The sequence below is a fragment of the Corvus cornix genome, chromosome 19, assembly GCF_000738735.6.
Source record: "Corvus cornix cornix isolate S_Up_H32 chromosome 19, ASM73873v5, whole genome shotgun sequence".
Lineage (NCBI taxonomy): Eukaryota > Metazoa > Chordata > Aves > Passeriformes > Corvidae > Corvus > Corvus cornix.
The window spans coordinates 7,925,145-7,947,909 of NC_046348.1; the positions used below are offsets into that span (position 1 = coordinate 7,925,145).

General features: G+C 41.5%; 1 protein-coding gene across 2 annotated transcripts in view; it reads left to right on the forward strand.

Moving 5' to 3' along the window:
* The window catches only part of ULK2 (unc-51 like autophagy activating kinase 2), a 36,036-nt gene extending 14,614 nt beyond the window's left edge, over positions 1–21,422 (forward strand). For both annotated transcript variants that reach the window (XM_010402372.2, XM_019287610.2), the window contains 21 exons: positions 171–272; positions 623–681; positions 991–1,073; positions 3,072–3,122; positions 3,501–3,586; positions 4,178–4,349; positions 5,248–5,308; positions 5,549–5,641; positions 8,617–8,754; positions 9,760–9,905; positions 10,141–10,221; positions 12,955–13,241; positions 13,346–13,539; positions 14,034–14,143; positions 14,946–15,098; positions 15,731–15,939; positions 17,145–17,323; positions 18,196–18,314; positions 18,651–18,808; positions 19,328–19,463; positions 19,553–21,422. In XM_010402372.2, the coding sequence (XP_010400674.1) occupies positions 171–272; positions 623–681; positions 991–1,073; positions 3,072–3,122; positions 3,501–3,586; positions 4,178–4,349; positions 5,248–5,308; positions 5,549–5,641; positions 8,617–8,754; positions 9,760–9,905; positions 10,141–10,221; positions 12,955–13,241; positions 13,346–13,539; positions 14,034–14,143; positions 14,946–15,098; positions 15,731–15,939; positions 17,145–17,323; positions 18,196–18,314; positions 18,651–18,808; positions 19,328–19,463; positions 19,553–19,620 (2,685 nt within the window). In that variant the 3' untranslated portion in view covers positions 19,621–21,422. The remainder of the gene's footprint in view (positions 1–170; positions 273–622; positions 682–990; positions 1,074–3,071; positions 3,123–3,500; positions 3,587–4,177; positions 4,350–5,247; positions 5,309–5,548; positions 5,642–8,616; positions 8,755–9,759; positions 9,906–10,140; positions 10,222–12,954; positions 13,242–13,345; positions 13,540–14,033; positions 14,144–14,945; positions 15,099–15,730; positions 15,940–17,144; positions 17,324–18,195; positions 18,315–18,650; positions 18,809–19,327; positions 19,464–19,552) is intronic.
* The last annotated feature ends 1,343 nt before the right edge of the window (positions 21,423–22,765 follow it).

The following is a 22,765-nucleotide window of genomic DNA, read 5'->3' on the forward strand; positions in this document are numbered from 1 at the left end:
CTTTCATTTTAGATGGAGTTCTTACCTCTCAAGCCGTGTGATGCACATGAAAATGTTAATTTTCTCTTGCAATAAAGTGGTCTCTGCTAATACTGCTCTGACAGGAGATTCATATTGCTGTGGCTTTGCTTTTTTTGTTTTCCCTTCTGAGACTTTGCTGTTCTTTCCAGGCCCCTGAAGTGATTATGTCTCAACACTACGATGCTAAAGCAGACCTGTGGAGCATAGGAACCGTGATTTATCAGTGTCTTGTTGGAAAACCACCTTTTCAGGTAACACTCGCTTTCCTTTTCCATCTTCTCAGTCTGAAGGACGTTCCTAGGGCTCTTGCTTCTAGTCAGGAAAGCAGAAGCAAGTCATGTCTGAGTGTAGTGTTGGTGCTGCAAAGGCTTGAGAATACCAAGGGAGAAGTTGTTTATGCTTAGTCTGCGTGATGAGTGTGTTCAATCCAGAGGAAATACATAAATAAGGATCCTCAGTGCTGAAGTCACTGCTCTGCTTGGTGTTTTTCCCCCTTAATGCCCATATGCAAAAGCCTCCTTTTTGTGTATGTGTGCTTAGGTACAAAAGCTATTTCCTCCATGAAACTGAGCTTTAATTAATGTACATTTTTATTTGGCAGGCCAATAGTCCTCAAGATTTGAGAATGTTTTATGAAAAGAACAGGAATTTGATTCCTAGGTATGTCACCATGGCCTTTCCTGTCACTTACACTTGTTGATTGAACACTTTTTCATCTTGGGGAATGCCTGGGGTCCATAAAAATATTTGCTGCTGCTATCTTGACAAGGATGTAGTGTGATACCAGTGAGTCATGTTGCATCTTGCCTTCCTTGTACCTAGCTGAAACTAGGTGTACCAAGGCTATAGAGCACAGATAGTGATGACTTAGGTCGTAGCAGAATGCTGATTTCCTGAAATTCAATGTGCTATGCATTATTCAATGCATGCATTAAATTTAATGCATGTTTTACTTCCTCATGTGTGCAGCATTCCTAGGGAAACATCAGCTTACCTGGCTGACCTGCTGTTGGGTTTGCTTCAGAGAAACCAAAAAGATAGAATGGACTTTGGTATGTATTTCTCTTTTCCTCTTGCTCTTTTGACTTTCCTTGTTAGTTGTATTCATGTGACCAGAGTAATTATCTTGACCTTTTGTCTACAGCCAATTATGTGAGAAGTGAAGGGGTTTTTTTTCTTCTCTGTTTTCGTAAAGAAGGCAGAGTAGCTAAAATAAATCACTGTCAGTATTAAGTGATGTACATAAATCATGTTGTTGAGTAGTGAAATATAAATCAGTTTAATTCTTTCAGTTGTGCCCTTTCCTTTGAGGGTTTGCTGCTATACCTAAAATTTCATATTGAAGTCTTATTTCTGTTACTTTAACTGGTTTTGGCATCATACTGGGAGCAAACATTTCTGATCTCCATGTGATTGCAGAAATGTAACAAAGTACTGGAAGAACCCACTTTAGAAACACACTATTGAAAAGCTAAATCTTCATTAATTCTTCTTAGCTGCATCTTGTATGTCATGATATTCATGCTGGTTATTTAAATTTTATAGCACTACTTGTCAATGCAGTTTTATCATAGCTGCCAGGAAGTGTTAATCTTAAAACTTTAGTTTAGTTTAGTTCAGATCCAGAAAAAGCTCACAATAATTGGGTAAAATGTCATAAATTCTACTGACTGTACCCAGAGGTCAATATATAAATCTCTATGTGTAGGAGAAATAATACATCACAAACATGGACTGTGAGTAGTTGATTCCACTCTGCACTCTGGGTGTGCTGATCCCTACGGTTTCTTCAAACATGGGGAATTCACTGTATTGCTTGTGGTGGTGGGAGAAAGCATTTGTGCTTCGAAAGAAAAATAGAAAGCAGAATGGCAGTGATGAAAGTCATGTTTTCCTTGGCTGAGCCACTTAAAGGGCCTCAAAGGGGCTGCTCTGGAATGTGCTTAGCAAAGGGAGTGAAAGGGAGAGTTTATAACAGAGCCCAGTCGCTTGTTGTTAAAGTAAAAATAGCACTGTCTTGTTGATCTTCCAGTAATATAAAGTAGAACAGCAGGTGTTGTACAAAAGCTGGAGAGCACCTGATCCTTGTGTTAAAGTTAATAATTACATAGTTCAGGCATTACAGCTTGATTCCTTCCCTTATTGGGTCAGGGAGAAAAGTGTTGCTGAAGGAAAGGAGATACTGCAGGCCTCAGATTCCTTCTCTTTTTTTTTTTTTCCTTGTTATTTGCTTATGTCTGAGGCACAGCATTGTTTTGCCTCAAGTGTTGGGACATTAAAGTTCACCCAGCTCAGCAGCTGGCTCCCACCAACCCTCAAATTCCCTGAACCAGCTGAACACTGCTCCTTGCAGAACAAAACTTTCCATGTAACCTGGTGGCCAATTGGTTATGCTCAGTTAAAAGTGCCTCAGCATATCCATTTACCACAAAAGCAAAATATTTCTAATGTAACAACAGTGAGTTCACTGAGGAATTGTTAAAGAAATGGTGTCTGATTCTGCTTTATGCCATGAACTGGCTGCACAGGTCGTGTTCTGCTGTTGGGAAGTGGAAAGGAGAATGGCTCTGCTGTGATTTTTTTTTTTTTTTTGCCACCTAAGGTGTAGCATTAATGGATTCAGAAATAAATGTCAGTCCTTGAGAAACGCAGAGCTGAAAATACTTCCAGTGTCTGGTGTGAAAAATGCTCACTGTTTTGAAGAGCAGACTAAAACTGAATTACTACCACAGAGAACATAATTTCCTCAGCAGTATAGGAAGGCTTCTTGTCTTCATGGCTTTAAGTGCAGTCATAAGATGTCCTCCAGTGATTCAGTCTGATTTGCCTTGCTGACTGATGTTTGAAGCTATTCAATTGATTCTTGTTTCCTTTCCAAACTCTTCAGCAGCACATACCATAGAAAGCTTTAATCTTTTATAAGCTCTTCACTCTCTGGCTCTGCAATGTTGATTCTGGGAAGGCAACCATTTATCACCATCTGCAATATAGTCTGTAAATTCTGTCATTTGTACATCTACTCACAGTGGTGGTTGTTTCTTGTTCTACAGAAGCATTTTTCAACCACCCTTTCCTGGATCACGTTTCAACAGTGAAAAAATGTGAGTAGGTTTTGGGTTTTTTGTCACTTATTTGTGTAAATGATGAACGTTGCAGGCTGGGAGGGAGAAAGATCTGCCAAATATCACACTAAGTGTTTATGAGACATTTTCCTCAGCCTGCCTGTTGTTGTGCTCTATTATGAGGCTGAGTGTTGAATCCTTTTTTGTGTTATGCCAGACTGAAATGTGATACTTATTTACTTGTTCTTTTGACGTTTCCACTGAACTTAAATACCCTCGTGTGATTGAGGATGTGCTGTTCTTATAAGCTGTGTAAGGGCTTATGAATGAGAAGCAGTGAGGAAATTTGTTTGAAATTCAGTCTTTTGAAGTCTTAGTCCTTTTTTTTTTCCCCCCCTCTGGGTTTTTCTCTTCTAGCTTGTCCTGTACCAGTGCCCACGTACCCAGGCTCAGTCTCTGGCAGTTCCTGTGGTAGCTCTCCTTGTCGCTTTGCTTCTCCTCCAGTAAGTTCTGTGTTACACAACAATCTCCAGAAAATGCTTTCTGTAATGTTTAGCCAAGAGTTCATGAATTTTTTAGATCTTTTAATTCTGACAGTGTAAACTGTCATGTTCAACAGCAAAGAGCAAGGAACACCTCTGTCTTTTCCTTAAATACCATTAACATTTTGGTGCTCTCTTGCTCCTTGTGTTGTATCTTGTGGGGTTTTTGTTGTTCTGTTTGGTTAAGGTAAAAAATACATATAAGTATCATATGCTAGAGTAGCAAATCTTTAAATGTTCTAATATGGTTTGCAATGTAATGGCTGTTACAGATAAATTTTGAATTGGCCCTTGTGGCTAAGGCCCCTTATTACAAACCAGTGGCTTCAATTTGATGTGACATTTGGAAGAGGTACATCTCTATCACCAGGAATGATTGAATAAATCACAATTGTTTAAACTCACAGTCTAATCAATACAGAACTGTCTAAACTGGCACTACAGGGTTATCCAGTATTTGAAATTTCATAGTTCAAAAGCATTTCTACTTTCTGAATCACTGGATTTACAGTGGGTTTTTTTCCCTTTCTTTTTCCCAATGCCCCCCTCCAGTCTCTGCCAGACATGCAGCACATTCAAGAAGAAAATTTGTCTTCCCCTCCACTGGGTCCTCCTAACTATCTTCAAGTCTCTAAAGACTCTGCCAGTACCAGTAGCAAGAACTCCTCTTGTGACACAGATGACTTTGTTCTTGTCCCACACAATATCTCTTCAGACCACTCGTGTAAGAGCCTTTCTTATTTTTACATCTCAAACCAATTTTTATTCATAACACACTTCTACCTCCCGTTGTTCTTTGGCTCTCTTTGCTCTAAATGTGTCTGAATTCACATTGAAATTAATTTCTGTAGTTTGATTACTCTCTGGAGGGAAACTCTTTGGTACTGTATGTCCATCAGGGACATTTTAATCTTCAGTTGAGCAGCCAAATATGTAAGAGGGGTGGTTTAAAGTAATGGAAAATAGTGGGGCTTGGCAGTAGAAGAAGAGATTCAGTTGTAAACAACTGCTGATAAAAGACACAAGGATTCTCTTGGAATTCTTTGTGGAAGCAGGCACTTTGTTTCCTCCAGACTCCCTGAACATTTATAGCTCATGCTCTAGAGCTTTAAATAAAAAGTGTAGCTAAAAACATAGAACACTTCTAACATGAAAGGTAAAACATCAGCCTGGGCTTATACAAAGGAAAGACTTGGATGGAGCACATTTATGACATGGGCCCCAACCTGAATTGCACAAAATCAGCTGATTTCTGGACAATGCCACCAACTTGTGGTAAATATTTGACTAAATGACTGCCTGGAGAGTTTTTGTCATCCATTGTTGTAAACATCCCAGTGCTGATACCTTGTACCCCTAAACAATGGAGTTTATTTCAAAACTGTTGTTAATATGAAAAAAACTCATGAACAAACAGCAAAATAACTTGTTAAAGAGCTCCCTTCCCCAGTTCCATTTATGTTGGGGGTCACATTTGAGGTATTTTCCTACACAAAATAGTTTGTGGAAAACTTTTTTATGTTCACAGAAGTGGTTTTTTTCTACAACAGCAGTATTGGAAATGTAATTTTTTTTCTGATTCTGCTTCCTGATGTGGGTTTTGTGTGTGTTCCCTCCTGCAGATGATATGCCTTTGGGAGCAGCTGGCAGGCGGGCTTCCAGCGAGTTCTTGATGTGTGGAGGGTAGGTGTGCTGAGCTTCTTCCAAAAGAAACCTCTTCAAAGATTGATGCTGCAGCTGCAGAAGGGGGTTCTGGGCTTTTGGCACTGGGTTGTCATAGCTCTGTGGACTTTCAGAAGGATTACCAAGAATTGATTTTGATATGAGTATCTAAACAGCTTGAATTAAGGAAGTTTTGCTGCCAAGTAGAGAGTTTCTCTGGTGTGAGGACCTGTCTTTTGACAGTGGTTTTTGTTTTCACAGGCAGTCACCATTAACTATTTCTGGAAGCTCAGGAACTGTACAGAAACCATCTTCAGCCTCTTCTCGAAGTGCTGCCTCTGGTACAGCTAACAGGTGTGTGATGTGGCCTTAGAGTCTCTGCTATGTTATGGTTTTGGCTTTATTTATTTATTTTTTTAATTGTGAAACTGGACTAAAATAGAAGCCAGACCTCTTTTTTCCAGCCTCTCTACACTGCATGCCTTCTCTGGTATATCCCCAAAAGATTTCCTTAAGGAGTTGAGAGCATTCTTTGTCTGTTTAAATTTTGAACTGTTTAAAAGCACAAATATAGGGACATAACTGACTTGTCTTTTTTGGTGCTGGGAAGCACAGCACAGCCTTAATGTAGTGAGTCAAGATGTTGAATGCAGATACGTTTTGAGAAGTGGTTGTGAGAGAAGAGGAACTTTGAAAGCCCAGATTGCTGTGGATTTGTATCTTGTAGCTGGTTTGGTTTGTCTGGTCACTGGGTGTGGCTTTTGTGGAAGTGATTACCGTGAATTTCATGGCTGTGTCTCACAAGATGCCAAAGTCACATGAAGGAGCTAAACATGTATTGCAGGTTTTCCATCAGCAGGACTGGTAATTAGTGCCCTTTCTTCCACATGGCTGTAGGCTTCAGTTTCTGCTGGTTTAAAATAGAACTGATTTTCATCAGTGGTGCCTGAAATCTTTCCTGTGTTATATTGGAAAAAGTAAAGCTTAATGATGGAATATCTAAGCAGAATTTGTTCAAGTGATGAATTTTGTGATGTTTTCAGAACAAACAGAAAGAGGATGAGTGGCTAACTGGGGAATAGAGCTATTATGTTGGGTGCATTTTTGGCTTGTGCCAGTGCTAGAGGGCTGCAAGTCAGCATTATTTGTTTAGAAATGCTTGTCACAAGAAAAGTTTGCTACTTTGTGCTGATCTTTGTGCAGTTGGTGCAATCTGCTGACAGGGGCTGTCGATACAGCTTTTAGCGTCATGTTTTATGTTTAAGGGCAGATAATGGGGATGGTTTGCCTGTAGAGATCCATTTGCTCTGAATTGGCCACGTACAGTGTAGTATAAATACACTGTTCTTTCGTGTTTTGTGTCAGGCAGAGTTTTTAGAGTTAGAAGTTTTATGAAAATATGCCACTTGTGTCATTTGTACATTACTAAGAGCTAAATGGTCATGTGATTAGAAACAGGTGCCTACTGTTCACACTCTGTGTTTGTACTTTAATAGTTTGATTTAATTATTGGCTCAGTTAATTCAGTAATTGCATTTGAGGCTGCTTGGGGCATGGTCTGAAGAAAGCAGTGTGTGTCTGGTATTCTACAAGATGCTGGGTTTGGTTTTGGGGTTTGGGTTTTTATTTCCTGACCAATGTTCTTTCATTGTTTGTGGGTTGCTCCTTTTAGATTTTTGGTGTTTTACAAAAGGTTATGCCCTGTGAAACAGGGAATCTTTCTGCTTAACTGATCAAACTGAATTAATTGTGCCTATAGTTATGCTGTTGTATGTTGTGTGTCTTCACAGACAGTCTCCAACCAGAACAGGCAGGTTAGGTTGAGGTGGTTCACTCTCCTGTGGTTTATTACCAGTTTTATTCTCTGGATCTCAGAGAAACAAGATTTGCATGCAGCTCTGCACACATCTGTATTGCATTTTCTCTGACTGGTAACAAACCTCATCAGACTGGAGGAAGCCTGGCCAGAGCTCAGCTTTGGGCCTGAGCTGGGGAGCCCCAATGGGGCTGTGCCTCTGCACCACAGCACTGCTGCCTCCAGTTAGCTCACAGTTCTAGAGCTTGCCTGGACTTACCTGCAAGGCTGTGTGACAGCAGGGAAAGGCATGATGCTGAGTTCTTTAAAAGCTGAAGTGCCTTCATGGTCTCCTGAGTGTCACTGCCACAGTTTAAATTACATCTGCTTCCCTCTCCTGGAGGAGAGGCTCCCTGTGCTCCCTGAGTGTGCTGTGTAGTCATGGCAGGCTGCCCACAGCCTTCCTGTGGTTTCCACTTGGGAGTCCTTCTCCTTGCTTGGAAGTTTTCAGGCTTTCTGCTGACTGTGTGCCCACAGCCAACTTCCAAATTACTCTGGGATCCAGAAACTGGGTGGCAATAGCAGGACAAACTTATTTTCTTTTTCTAAGGAAGTTCTGCACATATTAGGAAGTAATATTTCATTCTAAGAGGTAGCAAAGAGAATAGGACAAATAGAGTAAAAAAACCCACCAGATTTCTATTCAGCTGGAGCTATGCCGTGAGTGCTGCAACTACCTGTCTTCTAGAGAATTTTTTTCACATTTCTTCTAAGAATTTGTAATCTTTCTTTAAAGACATGGTCAATAAAGGGCCAGATAATAAAGTGATTATCTTCCAAACAGCCCATTTGTTTGAAATTCTTTCCGTTGAATTCTGTTTTCCTTTAAAAGTGTTGGTTACTGATTACATGCAGTGGTTTGAGTCCCTTATCAGGGGCCACACTGAGGCGAGGCAGGTCACTGCCACTCCAGCTGAACTTGGCCAATCTGCAATTGGAATCTGTGGATGAATGTTCAGGTGTGTGGTTTTGCTCCTCCTGGCAGGGGTTGGCTATTAGGTAACATGTTTTCCTCCTGCAAGTTCACAGTGTCTCTGGGGATATCTCTGCCTGTGCTTCCGTGGCTTTTGTCCACATTCCAAGCCTGCTCTGAACTTCCTGTCCCTGGCGCGCTGGGTTTTCCTAGAACGCTATTTTCAAGTGTGGTAAACACAGCGGGCGGCTTGGCAGGGAGTCAGAGGGATCTGGAGATCTCAGTGATGTGTGACCAAGGGCTGACTCCCAGCTCCATGTGATCCCAGCCAGTGCAGGGAAGGCAGGGAGTCTTGAACAGTTCCTGATCCTCCTCCGTGCAGAGTTGGAGCTGGGTTAGGACAAGCCGAGATCGCAGCGCACCCAGTGAGCGCAGAGGAAGTTTATCTGCCTGCTTCCTAGATTTTCTCAAAATTCTTACAGTCCAATCCTGAGAGAGAGACCTGCCTACCTGTATTCATCTCCTGTCTCCATCTCCTGTCTCCATACCCTCCAACTTCAGGCACTGTCAGCCTTCTGTGTCCCCCCGCAGCGAGACGGCGCCCATCCCGGTTCCCACCCAGCTACGGAATTACCAGCGCATAGAACAGAACCTCTCCTCCACTGCCAGCCCTGTGTCCAACCCCCACGGATCACCCAGGTGAGGCTGGGCTTTTTAACTCCTTTCTCTTGGGTCTGGTTGGTGTTTGTGCCCTGGAAGATGTCCCTGCTTTCTTGCTGAGGTCATTTTATTTCCACACTAAAGAGACATTTCAATGATAACAAATAAAAGCCCTTCACAATCTCAAGATTGTTGGATGGGCACTTGAAATATTTTCATGAAAACAAAATGAGCTTGTTCTTTCACTCAAAATGCAACCCAAGAAGGTAAAAAGATAAAGTCTTGCTTTTTTACTGCTCTTTGTGTATTGCATGGCATTACATCATGAACTGGAATGTCAGTAATAAGTTATGTTTTGTTTCCACACATGTAATGATGAGATGAATGCTTTGTTGTGTAGAATATCAAGGAAACAATTTTTGGCATGCTAATTAACCAGCTCGTCTCATTACAAAGCTCTAGTGAGCCAGGCTTATTCTCTGCCTTGTGGTCTACAGGATCAGGCTGGTGAAGGTCAAAGACTCATAAATAGACTACTCAGAACTCTGAAGATCTTTACAAAAACAAAACCCAGGGTTTCTTGCCTATTTTTACCAGGATCTCTGATTTGATTACAGTTGCTACATTTGGAGAAATGCCTTTCCCTTAAATAATCTGTTTTTAGTTATCTGAGCTGTATATCAGACCCAATATGAAAACTTTCTCAGAATCTTTGCTGATTAAAAAACGGACATTTACATTAATATGTGATTGTGAAATAAAAAATTTGATGATCAAGTTGTTTGAAGATTAGGGTGTACTGAGGGAAATCTATTTTAATGTTCTCCAGTTAACAGACTATTATGGCACTGAAAGTTTAAAAGTGCTTGTGAACAAAAGGACTTAATGATTATTGTCAGTGTGGAAAGCTTAGCTTAAGTTCTTAGCTTTCTCTTGAAACACCAGTATTTCATTTAACTGATCAGACTCCTCAAGGGGGATTCTGAAGCTTATCTCAAGGAACCAGTGACCACAGTGTGTGTGACCATTCTTTTACCTTGCCAGAGCTGGAGTTGTGAGACGCTCCAACACCAGCCCAATGGGTTTCATGAAGATGGGCTCGTGCTCTCCAGTGCCAGCTGACACTGCCCAGGGCATTGGGCGTAGGTTGTCCACAGGATCTTCCAGACCATATTCTCCTTCACCACTAGGTAAGCACAGAAATGCTTAGCAATTAGCAGACCTTTATCTGGAACAGTAATTCAGAACTCGAATTCTTGCTTGAAATTAATCTTAAACCGCAACCTGCCCAGCTCGGTCACGTGTGCAGAAATAATTTCTGTTAAATGGCTCACAGAGGTAAACTAACTAGGTTTTCACTTGCTTTGTCGTTGTTTGTAAGTGAAGTATAAAGTGTAAATACGCATTTTGGTTTTGTTTGCCTAGTTGGAACCATACCTGAGCAGCTTGGGCACTGTTGTTGTGGACAACTCCAAGGACATGAATCAAGGAGTAGGAACTTCTCAGGTGAGTGACTTTGGACAATGCAATCAGCATTATTTTCATAGAGCTTCTAGAGTATTTTGTGAAGGGGAGAGAGCCAACACACATTAGAATGGGCTAATAGGAGACACTGAACTTTTGTGGAAACAGCCCATTTGTGGCCTGGGTGGCACTTTTGCCCATAACTAATTCCCTACACAACAAGACAGAGACTGAAATTTCTTACTGTCAAGATGAAAAAACAGCTCTGATGAAGCCTGTCTTTAAAGAGGGATGGTTTATAATGAATGGTAGTAATGTGCTGCTCAGAATCTGGTTTTGATAGACCAGCTCTGTCATGCCAGTTCTCAGAAAAGGGAGGCAGAGCTGCCAGTGCACAGCGTGCAACACGTTTTCGTCATTCCCTTGGGAAATAGGTTGGGATCTGATGTTACTGTTGCTAAGCAGTCAGCAAGCTTTGCAAGTCATAAATTATTATGGCATGCCAGCAGGAAAAAGAAAAAAGATCAGGAAGAAATAGGACTTGAGGATGTTCTGAGACTGTTAAAGATGGAATTGCACTGTAATGCCAGAAGGATTTGGTATAAGAATATGCAATTCAGCAGCTTGTTCTTCTGCTCTGTGCACATTTTGGGTGCCTTTTCTTCTCTATCTAAAATACTGGTTATACTTTTTATTTTGACTTTGTAAGATGTGGTGTTGAAACTGCATTGTGAGGTTTTCCCCCATTTAAACGCTTTTCCAAAACCATCTGGAGATGATAGAGCCTTCATTTCTTGGAGCAGCCATGTCTGGGAATGGCTTCATCCATATGAAATAAGTTCAATGGTGTGTCTCAAAAATTGCCTTTATAGTTGCTGTGCCATTGGCTGGTTCAACAAAAGGAATGAGTGAATCCTTAGGTTTGAAATAGTCTCCTAAAAAGTGAAAAAGGGTGTGTGTGAAGAGAATACAAAGCACTGGATTTGCTTTTCTTGTTGCAACTTTTCTTTGGCTGGAATTTTGTCAGGCTGTTGATTTAGTGCCTTTTGCCAGTATCAAACTGACTTGTAACACACCACCACAGCACTGTTTTCATGGCTGGCAGGGATTTTAATGTTTCATTTCTTCATATTTCTGCATTCTTTTCCTCCTTGGCTTCACTTCTTAATTTGAAATGACTGCAGTGGTATTTCTGTTTGTACAATACCACAAATCGCAGCAAGTCTGTTTCTCAGCATTTAAATGGGGATGGGAAGCAGTTTTTTGCTTTGGGCGAGGTGAGGTCATCTGAGCTGAGATTTTTCTAAGGACTGAAGATGTCTTTCGTAATGTGGCTTCTGAACTAATTGAGCTGTTCTTGCTGCCAGTGGCAGCAGAGGACACACTTTTAATTCAGAAACCTTCCCTGGGGTGGCAACAACCCTGGAACAGTAACCAGTGAGATTTCAGACTGATTCTAAAATGACAGGTGAGGACTTTCAGTGCTGTGAGACAGACAAGCAGAGGGATTTCAGGCAAGCAAATTCTTGGCTGGAAAGTTAATGAGAAATAGACTTGATCCCTCTGCTAGAGCTGCAGGCAGACAGGCTGCTCTGAAACATACTGCTTAATGGAGTGGAATGAAATCAAGATGAAGTAGCTCATATTGAAAATCCAACTAGCAAAACCATGGGCTTAAGAAGGCTGAAAGATGTGTTGTAACAGCTGGGCACTTTACTGAGCAAACTGCAAGAAGTTTGTGGTGGTTTTTTTGAGCAGACATTTATGAAATGAAGCCTGTCTCAGAAGATTTTCATGGCCAGTTTTTATAAAGCTTTTCTAGTTGTATGGTTCATTTTCAGTTTTTCCCTCTTTCTTTTTTTCTTTTTAAACATGAATGAAGCTGTCACTTCAGTGTCAGTTCTTGGAGGTTACAGACAGGCATTTTCTCTGGGAAGCTGTGACCATAAAGCTGAAGTCTGATGTTCTGTTTGTAACTTTGCACAGTTCCCTATCATGAGACATAAAAACACACACCGGGAACAGAACATTTCATCAAATTTCAGGCCTAATTTTGAAAGAGGAAGGGCATCTTTGAGTAGGTGAGGTGTTTATAAGAGATATTTCCCCAAAACCCTCTGTTTAAATAACGATTTAGAGCTCTCCCATTTGCTTTAGGAGAAACTTTGCACTCGTACCTAAGTGTGGACTTCCTTTGTCAGCTTTTGAAAAAAGATTCAGTCTGACAGACTGAAAAGTAAACAACTGCTCAAAGTAATGTCCCCAAACTGTTCCAGCTGAATAATTTGGTTCTTTTTAGCACCTAGTTTTCTTGCAGGAACATGAACTGCCTTTGTGTCTGCAAATGAAGTCATTACACACAAAACTAGTCATTAACATGCGATGTCGCATTCACGCTCTTGTTTGCAAGAATATCATTCCAGGCCTTGAGAACCTCTATTCAGCTTGGAATTTCTATGCTGGTTATGCCATTCCTGCTGAATCCAACCACTTTATTTGTCTTGGTGCAGGTTGCCAGATGTACTGCAGCTGCCAGGACAGCTGTCGGCCTGAAATTGTGCCTATTTGGCAGCTTGGAGGTCTCATCAGTGTGGTGTAGCAATAGTCCAAATAATCCATGGGCTAATTCCATTCTCCTTGCTATCTAGTGAGCTAATAATCAAACACATCTCAGTATTTGCAGTTTAGTGTTGTTCTCTGGCATTTTGGGCTTCATCAATACACTTTCCAAGCACTGCAAGTAGAATTTTACCTTCTTGTTTGTCGTCTCCACAGGTTCTCCTATACCACCATCTCAATCTCCACAGTCACTTTTAATGGGAGCGAGGTTGCAGAGTGCTCCTACTCTCACAGATATCTACCAAAACAAGCAGAAGCTCAGAAAGCAGCACTCAGACCCAGTTTGCCCCTCCTATGCTGGGTATGGATACAGTCATTCTCCACAGCCAAGCAGGCCAGGTAGCCTGGGAACATCACCTACCAAGCACATGGGATCCTCACCCAGGAGCTCAGACTGGCTCTTCAAAACCCCGCTACCAACAATCATCGGCTCTCCCACTAAGGTTTGTTACGTTTGCAATTCTCAGTAACACAGTGCCTGAAACCAAGAATATTTTGGGGTTTTAACTTTGGTTTTTTTGTTTGTTCTTGCTCTTGATCCTTAAAGGCAACAGCTCCTTTCAAAATACCTAAAACTCAAGCATCCTCCAACTTGCTGGCCCTGGCAAATCGCCAGGGCTTGGCCGAACCCCCACTGCAGCCTAAAGATATCACTGACCCGAGGGACTTCACACACTTCCACTCCAGCCAGGCAGCTGACAAACAGGCAGGAGAACAGCACAGCAAAACCACCTTCGGCAGGTAGGCACTGCAGGGTTCATAATCCATCCCTGGGGGAGGCAGCTGGGCAGCAGAACTGCACACAGCAACTCTGAGAGGGCGAGTGAGCTGTGAGGGGATGCTGAGGTTTGGTGTGTGCAACAGAAACATTTTGTACTGGCTATAAATATAGCAGGGACTTCCTGGAGCACTTTGTGTTGCTGTCTAGTTCCCTTTTGTTTTGATTAGCTGAATCTGGAATTTCATTAACTCTGTAAAGCCTGTTCAGTTTTTGCTTGAAAATCCCTATGACAAAATTTGCAATATAAATTTTTTAAGAGGAAAAAGGTCTCTTTATTTTTATGGTTTGCTCTATTTTAGTAGATCCGTGCTAACGAGCAAGATTTCAATGCTTTCTCTATTTTTGTTGAAATATTCTCTGTAGTAAATACCAAGAATCTTAGTCATCCTTAGCTGCAAGTTGGATGATATTACTGAATAACTTTTTTTGGGAATTCATGTGTTTTCCTGTCCAGATCTGTTAGTACTGGGAAGCTGTCAGATCAACAGGTAAAGACCACCCTTGGGGGCCAGTTATACCAAGGCAGTACAGACAGCCTCAACACAGAGAGGCCAATGGATACAGGTAAGGATCAGAGTGATACATCCCAGCTGTCTCTCTGTGCCTGGGTTTTTATGGAATGCCAGCTGGATCACAGTTCTGCTTCCAACTTCGATAATTGGTTCTGACAATTTTTAGCCTCAGCACAGAAGGCTTTTTTTAATGTTTAAGGGGATCTGTTCCATTTCTTTAGCACAGCTTTAAAAATAACCAAGACAGGAAAATACTTATTTCTGTGCTAAACACAGAAATATCTTGACTGCCTGTGCTGGCTGGAGGGGTTTGGGATTTTCTGGTCTGGTTTTATTTTTAATTCAGCATTTGTGGCTTTTCATTTCCTGATTCCACCTTGATTTTATATGAAAGCCAGTTTATGTAATTCTGGGTGTTTGAAGGTTTTTTTCTCCTCCTCCCCAAGCTTGTCCCTTGCCACCAGAAGTTCTCCCTTCTGAGCAGGTGGAAGGAGTTCTGCAGACAGAGGTGGTCTTTAGCCTCCAGATCTGTCATGATCTGCCTTGAGAATTTTTCTGTTGTATCTTTTGCTGCAAAACTGACATCTTCAGCCTCTCAGGGAGTCTCTGTTGCTGAGAGTAGAACACTGAGATATGAAAATAAAAAGATATGTTAAGCTGCACCTTGACTGTTTGTGTTTCACCAAGACTGTCCACTCAGCTTGTTTTATTTCCTGTCAGAACCTCTGACTAGTCCAGGGTTTGGATCTGCATCAAAGCACGTTGTAGTGCAGTGCTCCAGTTTGCTGCATATAATTACATCTTGGTGTGATTATATGGAATAGGAACTAACTTGCTGAAATGTTCTCTCCCAGCTCCAGCAGGAGCCTATGGAATCGCAATGGCAACTCCATCCTTGGGAAGCGGGGCGAGTTCTCGGGCTGTCATGTTCACTGTGGGGTCCCCTCCAAGCAGTGCCACCCCTCCTACCTGCACCCACATGGTCCTCAGAACAAGAACCACCTCAGGTAAGACTTCCCTGGCAGTTGTGTGCACATTTCTCAAAGGCAGCACTTAGGCTTGTCCACTTCTTGGGCCAGTAGCCTGATTGCTGCCTTGCACAGGGCCTACAGTAAAAGTGCTCTGGAAAGCAGAGATCAATATCAGGTGGTTTCTGCCTTTTCCCCACTAAAGAGGATCAGAGGCACAGATTTACAATCCAGCAGTGAGTAACCTCCTGTGAACACAGCTTTACTCCCCCACAGGGAGTGTAATCTCTCTGGCAAAGGTGGAGAGGAAAAGTCAGAATTCTGATTTTTGCCTGCTGCCGTGCATTGTCCCAGAAACAGCACACCGAGGGTGGCAGCTGCCTGCATTTTGGAATGTGTCAGCTGTGCTGCCAAATATCAAAGACCTCAAGGTTAAGGGCTTCAGGTGAGCAGTGTGAACTCACCAGAACCTAAAGCCATGAATCCCAGAATCTGTTAGGAATTACCACTGTTGTTACAGCACAGCCTGTGCACTCTCTGCAGAGCCATGCAAGGAGCAGTGAGCAGAGCCTTCCATGGGGGACTCTGTGCTGGCTCCTGATGTGTCACTTGCTGTCACCCACAGCCCCAGTGCTGAATCAGACTGAATGTGTGTGTTATTTTTCTTGTAGTTGGATCAAATAGTTCCGGAGGGTCTCTCTGCTCCACTAGTGGCCGTGTTTATATGGGCTCTCCTCCTGGTATTTATATGGGCTCCTCTCCTCCGGGGGCCGAGGCGGCTCCGAGTCTGAAGTACATCCCTTATGGTACTTCCCCTCCCAGCCTAGAGGGCTTTATCACTTTTGAAGCTCCTGAATTGCCTGAGGAAACTTTAATGGAGGTATAGAAACAATCATTTAATGTTTTCTTATGTGTGATGTTGCTGAAACAGACCTGGTCAAACCAGGGCTGCTCCATGTGCTTTGTAGTTTCCTCTGTGCTGTCTCACGTGTTGTTGTTTTTGTTTAAGATCTTGAAAATATTCCTGTATCAGTAGTTGCCAGTTTCTCTTTGGTAGTTATTGCTGGCATTTCATAAATTTGAATAGGTAACCAAAGGAACATGACTGCTTTTGTCCAGCAGAGCCTCGCAGAGAGGCCTCTGTTTCATGCCAAGTCTCTGGATGTGGGTGCTGACAGTAACAAAGCCCCTCTGGGCATTTCATTGCTTCTTCACAGTCAGGGAATGATGTTAAATCCTACTTGTGGGAAGATCATCCTATATTTTTCAAATGTGTGGGGGAGTGACACTTTAAAAACACAAATTGGGGTGGTCTTTCACCAGAATGCTATTCTTGGAGTGTACATTTCTCAAGACAGATTGCTGTTCTGTTTTCTCATTCACATCTTGCTGGAAGGTGTTTGGGTCCCTATTGAATCTCTCTTATAACATGAATGCTTACCAATCCACTGTATTCTTCCCACAGATAGAGTTTAAAATGTATTTAGACCTGTATTATTAATGAAAATATTATAAATATTGCTAAGATATGTCTGATTAGTTTTGAAGGACAGAGCAGCAGTGAGTTGTTCACTCCACTTGAAGTTTTTAGTCTAAAGTGTAAACTTTGGTAACAGCCACCTTTTAACACAATATAATTCTAGAGCTAGGTGTAAATTAGAGTGAAGCAGATCAGTTCTTTTGTAGGTATTAAGTCTGTTACATAATAAAAGCCAAAATGTTCCTCCTGGCTCTTCACGCAAGTGCCAAACATCCTTTTGTGTTGCTGATAATACAATAATTTGTCCCACTTGTAATTCCTTTAGTTCCTCAGGTTTCAACATACAACTCCATGTACCAATTCCTTTGGCTTTGTTGAAAGACTCTTAAGTATAAGCTACAATATCTTGAATTCATTAACAAAGAGAGAACAAGTTCAGATCTGCTGGGGCTCATTTGGTTCTGTCATCCCTAATGCTGGCTCTACCACAATGGGAATTCTGCATGGAACTGACATACTAAGAAATCCTTAAATGATTAACAAGAGTTTTAAATGTGGCTGATGGCTCCGAGTGGTTAAATTGCTGTCATCTTTCCCTCTGACAGAGAGAGCACACAGACACACTGCGCCACCTAAACATGATGCTGACATTTACAGAGTGTGTTCTGGATCTGACAGCAGTGAGAGGAGGAAACCCAGACCTGTGCACTTCTGCTGTGTCACTGTACCAAATCCAGGAGAGCATAGTTGTGGATCAGATCAGCCAGCTCAGCAAAGAATGGGGGTGAGTATGCAGTCAAATGGGAGAATTAGTGACGATTCAACACATCAAACATGTGTTTAAACTCTGCTCTCTTTGCTGGGAGTGATTGTTTTCCTGTATAGAATCTCTATAGGAATGATTTTTTTAACAACTGCAGACAGATCAGAAAGAACAAAGACAAAAGATTCTTTTCTGGTCTGCCACATGAGCTGGGGAAAGTGTTGAGTTCAGGCTTGAGGTGCACCAGTGCATTTCTGAGCATGGAAATTTGTGTACCAGCTTCTGGTAAATCTGAGCACTCATCCCTTCCTCTTCACTGAAGCACTGAGCTGGAGGTTGGGAGGGGAGAAGGAGGGTCCAAATTTGGTTTCACTGGAAAAACAGTCAATCAATACAAAATCAAAAGCAAGGAGAAATATGAGAAATTTGAAGTGGTGGGAAAGGGCAGTTCTACTTCCTGCCTTCTTCCTGAAGTACTAAAAAAATCAAAAGCCAACAGAAAAACCCTGCAAAGTGTTTGCTTTTCACAACTGAGAATTCCAGGGGGATAGGAAATGAAAAGTACACCCAGTTACTTGTGGTGAGACGTTGACCTCGGGCAGAGAGTCCCCACAAATAAGTGCTCCTTTTTAAAATGTCTGCATTTAAAGCAGTTTGTCTTTGCTGCTGCAGCTCCTAAATGAGCAGATGTCCCCTCACCCCGTGACAGGGTGTTTGTGAAGGGAAGGGAGGGGAGGGGTGGAGCTGCATTTTAAACATCTGTCTTCCTTTTCTGCTGTTGCTGGCTCCTGTAGGGTGTTGTGATTAAAAAGTGGTGTCTGCCCCTGGCTTGAATGCATTCAAGAAAGGTATTTTGATGCATAATTTACTTTTTTCCCCCCTCTTCTCCCTAGACAAGTGGAGCAGCTGGTGTTGTATATGAAAGCTGCCCAGTTATTGGCATCTTCTCTGCATCTTGCCAAAGCACAGGTCAAATCTGGGAAACTGAACCCATCCACTGCTGTTAAGCAAGGTAGATGCATCATCTAATTTGCTTTGCTTGTGAATTTTCTTTGCTGATACATCAGTAAGTTTAAGTTGCAACATTTGTTTTGTTTTTCTTCTCTGCAGGAGAATTTTAGATATGTACAATTGCACAATTCTGGTAGTAAACAGCCAGAAACAGTTAGGAAATGGGTATTTTTGACTGGAAATGGAAATTATTTGATAGACACTCAAGTCATAAAAGTGGTGGAGTAAATAAACACTAAAAGCACAAGTTTAAACAAGTTTACTTTGAACTTAGGCTGAGTTGTTGTTTGGATTTTGTTCGGGGATTTAAAAAAATTTCTTCTTACCTTTCTGCCAGTTGTGAAAAGCCTCAACGAGAGATACAAATTCTGTATTGGAATGTGCAAAAAATTGACAGAAAAGTTGAATCGTTTCTTTTCGGACAAGCAAAGGTTCATTGATGAAATCAACAGTGTAACTGCAGAGAAGCTCATCTACAGCTGTGCTGTGGAAATGGTAAGTCCCTCCTTTTCCCAGAACGATAGGAATTGCTGCCTTCTCTCACATACCTCCTCTACATAACCAGAAAATAGAATTGATATTTTCAGTGACCACACAGGAAATTTAACTGCTTTAGTGATGAGAGGGAATTCTTTGTGTCACGCAAAAGATTCTGGCAAGTGTTGTGCTTAATGATGGTGTCATTGTGCACCATTAGTTTCTTTCTTTACAAGAGAATGCAGGTGTAAAAATGAGCATGGAAACACAGAAGATCAAAAAGAGCTTTTATAGATCTTTTGTACAGAATATTCTCAGTTACCTCAGTTTTCTCTCAGAATCAGAATGGCTTGGAAGGGACCTTAAAGATCATCTAGTTCCACCTTCATTCTGTTGTCTGAGTTATAACAACCCATCAGCTAAATTAATGCTGAAAAATGGTTTCTTAATGACACTTTTAGATGATTAATTTTGAATGTTTCGTTTTGCTACTTGCCTGTTAGAGTTTATGAAACTGAATGTCCTGACTGATTGCAGGTGCAGTCGGCAGCTCTGGATGAGATGTTCCAGCAAACTGAAGATATCACATATCGATACCACAAGGCAGCCCTGCTGCTGGAAGGACTGACTAAAATACTGCAAGACCCTGCAGATATAGAAAATGTACACAAGTGTAAGTTCAGCTGAATAATGAAGATTACATGGGATTAACACATTGTAAAATAACTCTGGTCATCACCTGTCTTGTGCCTCTCTCTGCAGATAAATCCAGCATCGAGCGAAGGCTTTCTGCACTCTGCTACAGCACAGTGGCTGTGTATGAGCAGTAGGAATATCCTGAGGACCAGATGGTGTGAACATAAGGGACCACATCAGTGATACTGCACTTTTTTCACTACAGCTTAATTGTTGTCCTTGTTCTGCCCCATGTGGAAGATGATTCTTACATTTCTGTGGTGACTACCAAAGAAGCAGCAGCATATTCAAAGAGGAGAAATTCCAAAAGTACACTTGCCTTACCGATCCAGCAGCTCCTTTTCCTTCCTAGCAACAGAATTTAAAAGAATCTCTCTTCACATTTCAAACTGATCCTTGTACGTGTGCTTTGAACTTGAATGATCAGGGTTTGGGTTTTTTTCCTCGTGAGGTTTCTGGAGAGAGGATCCTTCTGCATCAGGTACAAAAGAGACATTTCCCTCCGAAGATTCCCTCACGAGTTTTTAAGTTGTTCAGTAAAACGTGGCTGAGTGAATTTGGGAAACCCTAACCATGTGCAAGTGCTGCTTGAAGCTTTTTGGGGCTCAGCTGCCTTGTCTGGGAGCTCACCTGTTGTACACACGGCTCAGGTTGTCATATGAAGGGATGGCAAACACGCTCTTCCCTGGGGGAAAAGTGGGGATGGAAGAAATTCTCTCCATCTGTGCAAAATCCCCAGGGGGTTTTCAGCTGATGTGGATACAATTTGATGATCTTCTTCCAAAATATTTTGTTTTGCACTAATTTACTAAAGCAACTGTATATTCATTTTTGAAGAACTATATAAAAAAAAAATCTAGAGAAAGAAGGCACAATGGACTTGGCTGAATTTCATTTCAGTGTACATAAAATTCTTTTCAGAATTTCAAATGTAGCTTCTAGAAGACTTTCAAGCAAACAGTGTAAAAACTTGTATTCATGTGAACCTTTCCATTTTATACCTATTTGTCTAATACTTGAGTAACTACTGCTCTGGACTTTCTCAGTAATAGCAATGTTGAGTTGCTGGTTGTTTGCTTTTTCTATAGATTTGGTTGCATCTTTTGTTGTGCATGCAATATGTGCATTAATGCCTGCAGTCTTTAGGGGTGTAATGACAGTTCTCTGTAGTTTGTTTCTTGGGCAGTATTACAATAAATACTGTAAACTGAAAGGTTCTGCAAGGAACCATGCAAAAAAAAGAAAAAAACCAACAAAAAAAAAAAAAACAAAAAGCAGAAAATAATGTTGTGGTTTGAGATGCTGATAAAATGATGTAGAATCTCTACATATAGAGTGTGTGAAAAATCAGGATTCTTTTGTGTGCATTTTGGGGGAGAGGTGGGAAGCTTCATTCAGCCTTATAGGCGTTGTCATTTCAAGCATCCCATGAGATCATCAGGACAGCGATTTGCAAAGCATTTAAAGGCAGATCAGCTTCTCTGGAAATGGTTCCTATACTTTATTTTTGGGACTTTTTTGTTACTCAACTGCTTGAATACTTGAATAAACCATTCTCCAGGACAAAATCATTTTAATCCTCTTAAACACAGTGGTCTGAACTATTTGACAAAGTTGTACAGGGCTTACACATCAAAATATTGTTTCAGTGTTGGGATAACCATGTGTTTCCTTTACTTTGACAGAGTAATGTACTTTTTACCTTATTTATCTGTATGAAATTCCAACAGTTAATTTGAAAGTGTTTGTTTATATAATGTTTGTATTTTTAGGTCTTTAATACGGTGTTTCTACCTCTCCTTTGTAATTGCATGCATTATTCTTGGAACTAGGTAATAACTCACTGAACTGTTGCGTAATAGCCTTTTTATTATGGCCTGTATAAATGTATATTAAGGTAAAAATAAATACTGACACTAGAAGTGTTTCTATGGTACAACTGAGCTTCTGTGTCTCTGTGACCAGAGGTGTTAAATTTAGGAAAAAATCTCTACTTGACTAGGTGAAGAAGTTGCTGAATGTTCCCCTTAGCAGCTGGACCTGCCACCAGGGCAGGATGAGGCAGCATCCTTGAGTTTATTATCTCTGGATAGCTCTGGCACAAAGTGTCCCTGAGTTTGTTTTCCCCTGGATTTAGGAGACAATTTACCCTGCTTCTTTTTTTTTTTTTTCCCTTTATTTCTTTATTTTTTTTAACTCGGATTGGAAAATGAAAATGCTAAGTAGGATCCTGGGTAACAGCTGTATGATCTTTCAACGAGGTGCTTATTTGTTGCCTCTAGCAAAGAGGAGCTGTCTGAGCTGCCAAAACAGCATATACAGAGCTAATTGACAAAAGCTGGCAGGAAGTTACAATTTCTATCCAAAGTTTACGAAAAATGGGCTTTGTTCACCTTACAGCTCATACCCTCTGCCCAGCTGAGGTGTGCTGTGGTAGCTGCTGTGTGGCTGTTGTATTTTTGAGTGGTACTATCAAATTTTCCCCAATTTATGATTAGAAAACCCTCCCATTGTGAGTGGCACATAAAGAGGATGAGGAAGAAGTGAGCTGGGAATGCTAATGATATGTCTGGGCCCGAATCTAGGAACAAAGCAACAGCCTTAATGCATGAGTCTAGGAGATAGGCTGCTTTTCTCAGGAACTCACTGGGTTTTGTTGGTTTTCTTTCTTTCCTTTCAGGATTCAAGCTCATTCTCCTTCCCCTCTTGCCAGCAAGGCTACAGCTGCACAAACAGGAGGAGAAGAAAAGGGCTATTCTTGCTGGCTGTTTTCAGGAGGAGGAGACCAATGTTCATGGCCTGTCTCTCTGCATAAACTCATTCCACAAAGATCCTGAAGCTGTCCTCTGTCTTTGGCTCTCTGTGCTGAACAGCAGGTGCTTGTTTTTACCAAATACTTTTTTTTTTTTTCCCCCCCAGCCTTTGAAAGATAGAACTTGAAAGGAGAGATTTGATGTGCTTTTCTAGCTCAGCTCTCCAGCATCTCCTTGAGTCTTCTGCACTTGTTCTGCTCTGTCCATAGTGCAAAATGTCAGCTGAGGAATCTAAACCACGTTTTGATTGTGACATTTGCTGCTTTTTACAAGCAAGAAGTTGAACTCTCCAGCCCTTCCTCTGACACAGAGGAGGAAATCCAGTTAATTGAACTTGCAACCAAGATGCTACAAGTTATTCCAAGGAGCATTTTGAGGGGTGAGTTGTTCCTGGGACTCGCTGGGTTCTGCATAGTTCTTGCTATTACCTTGTACAGCTACACCAAGTTATTACCACATCACCTCA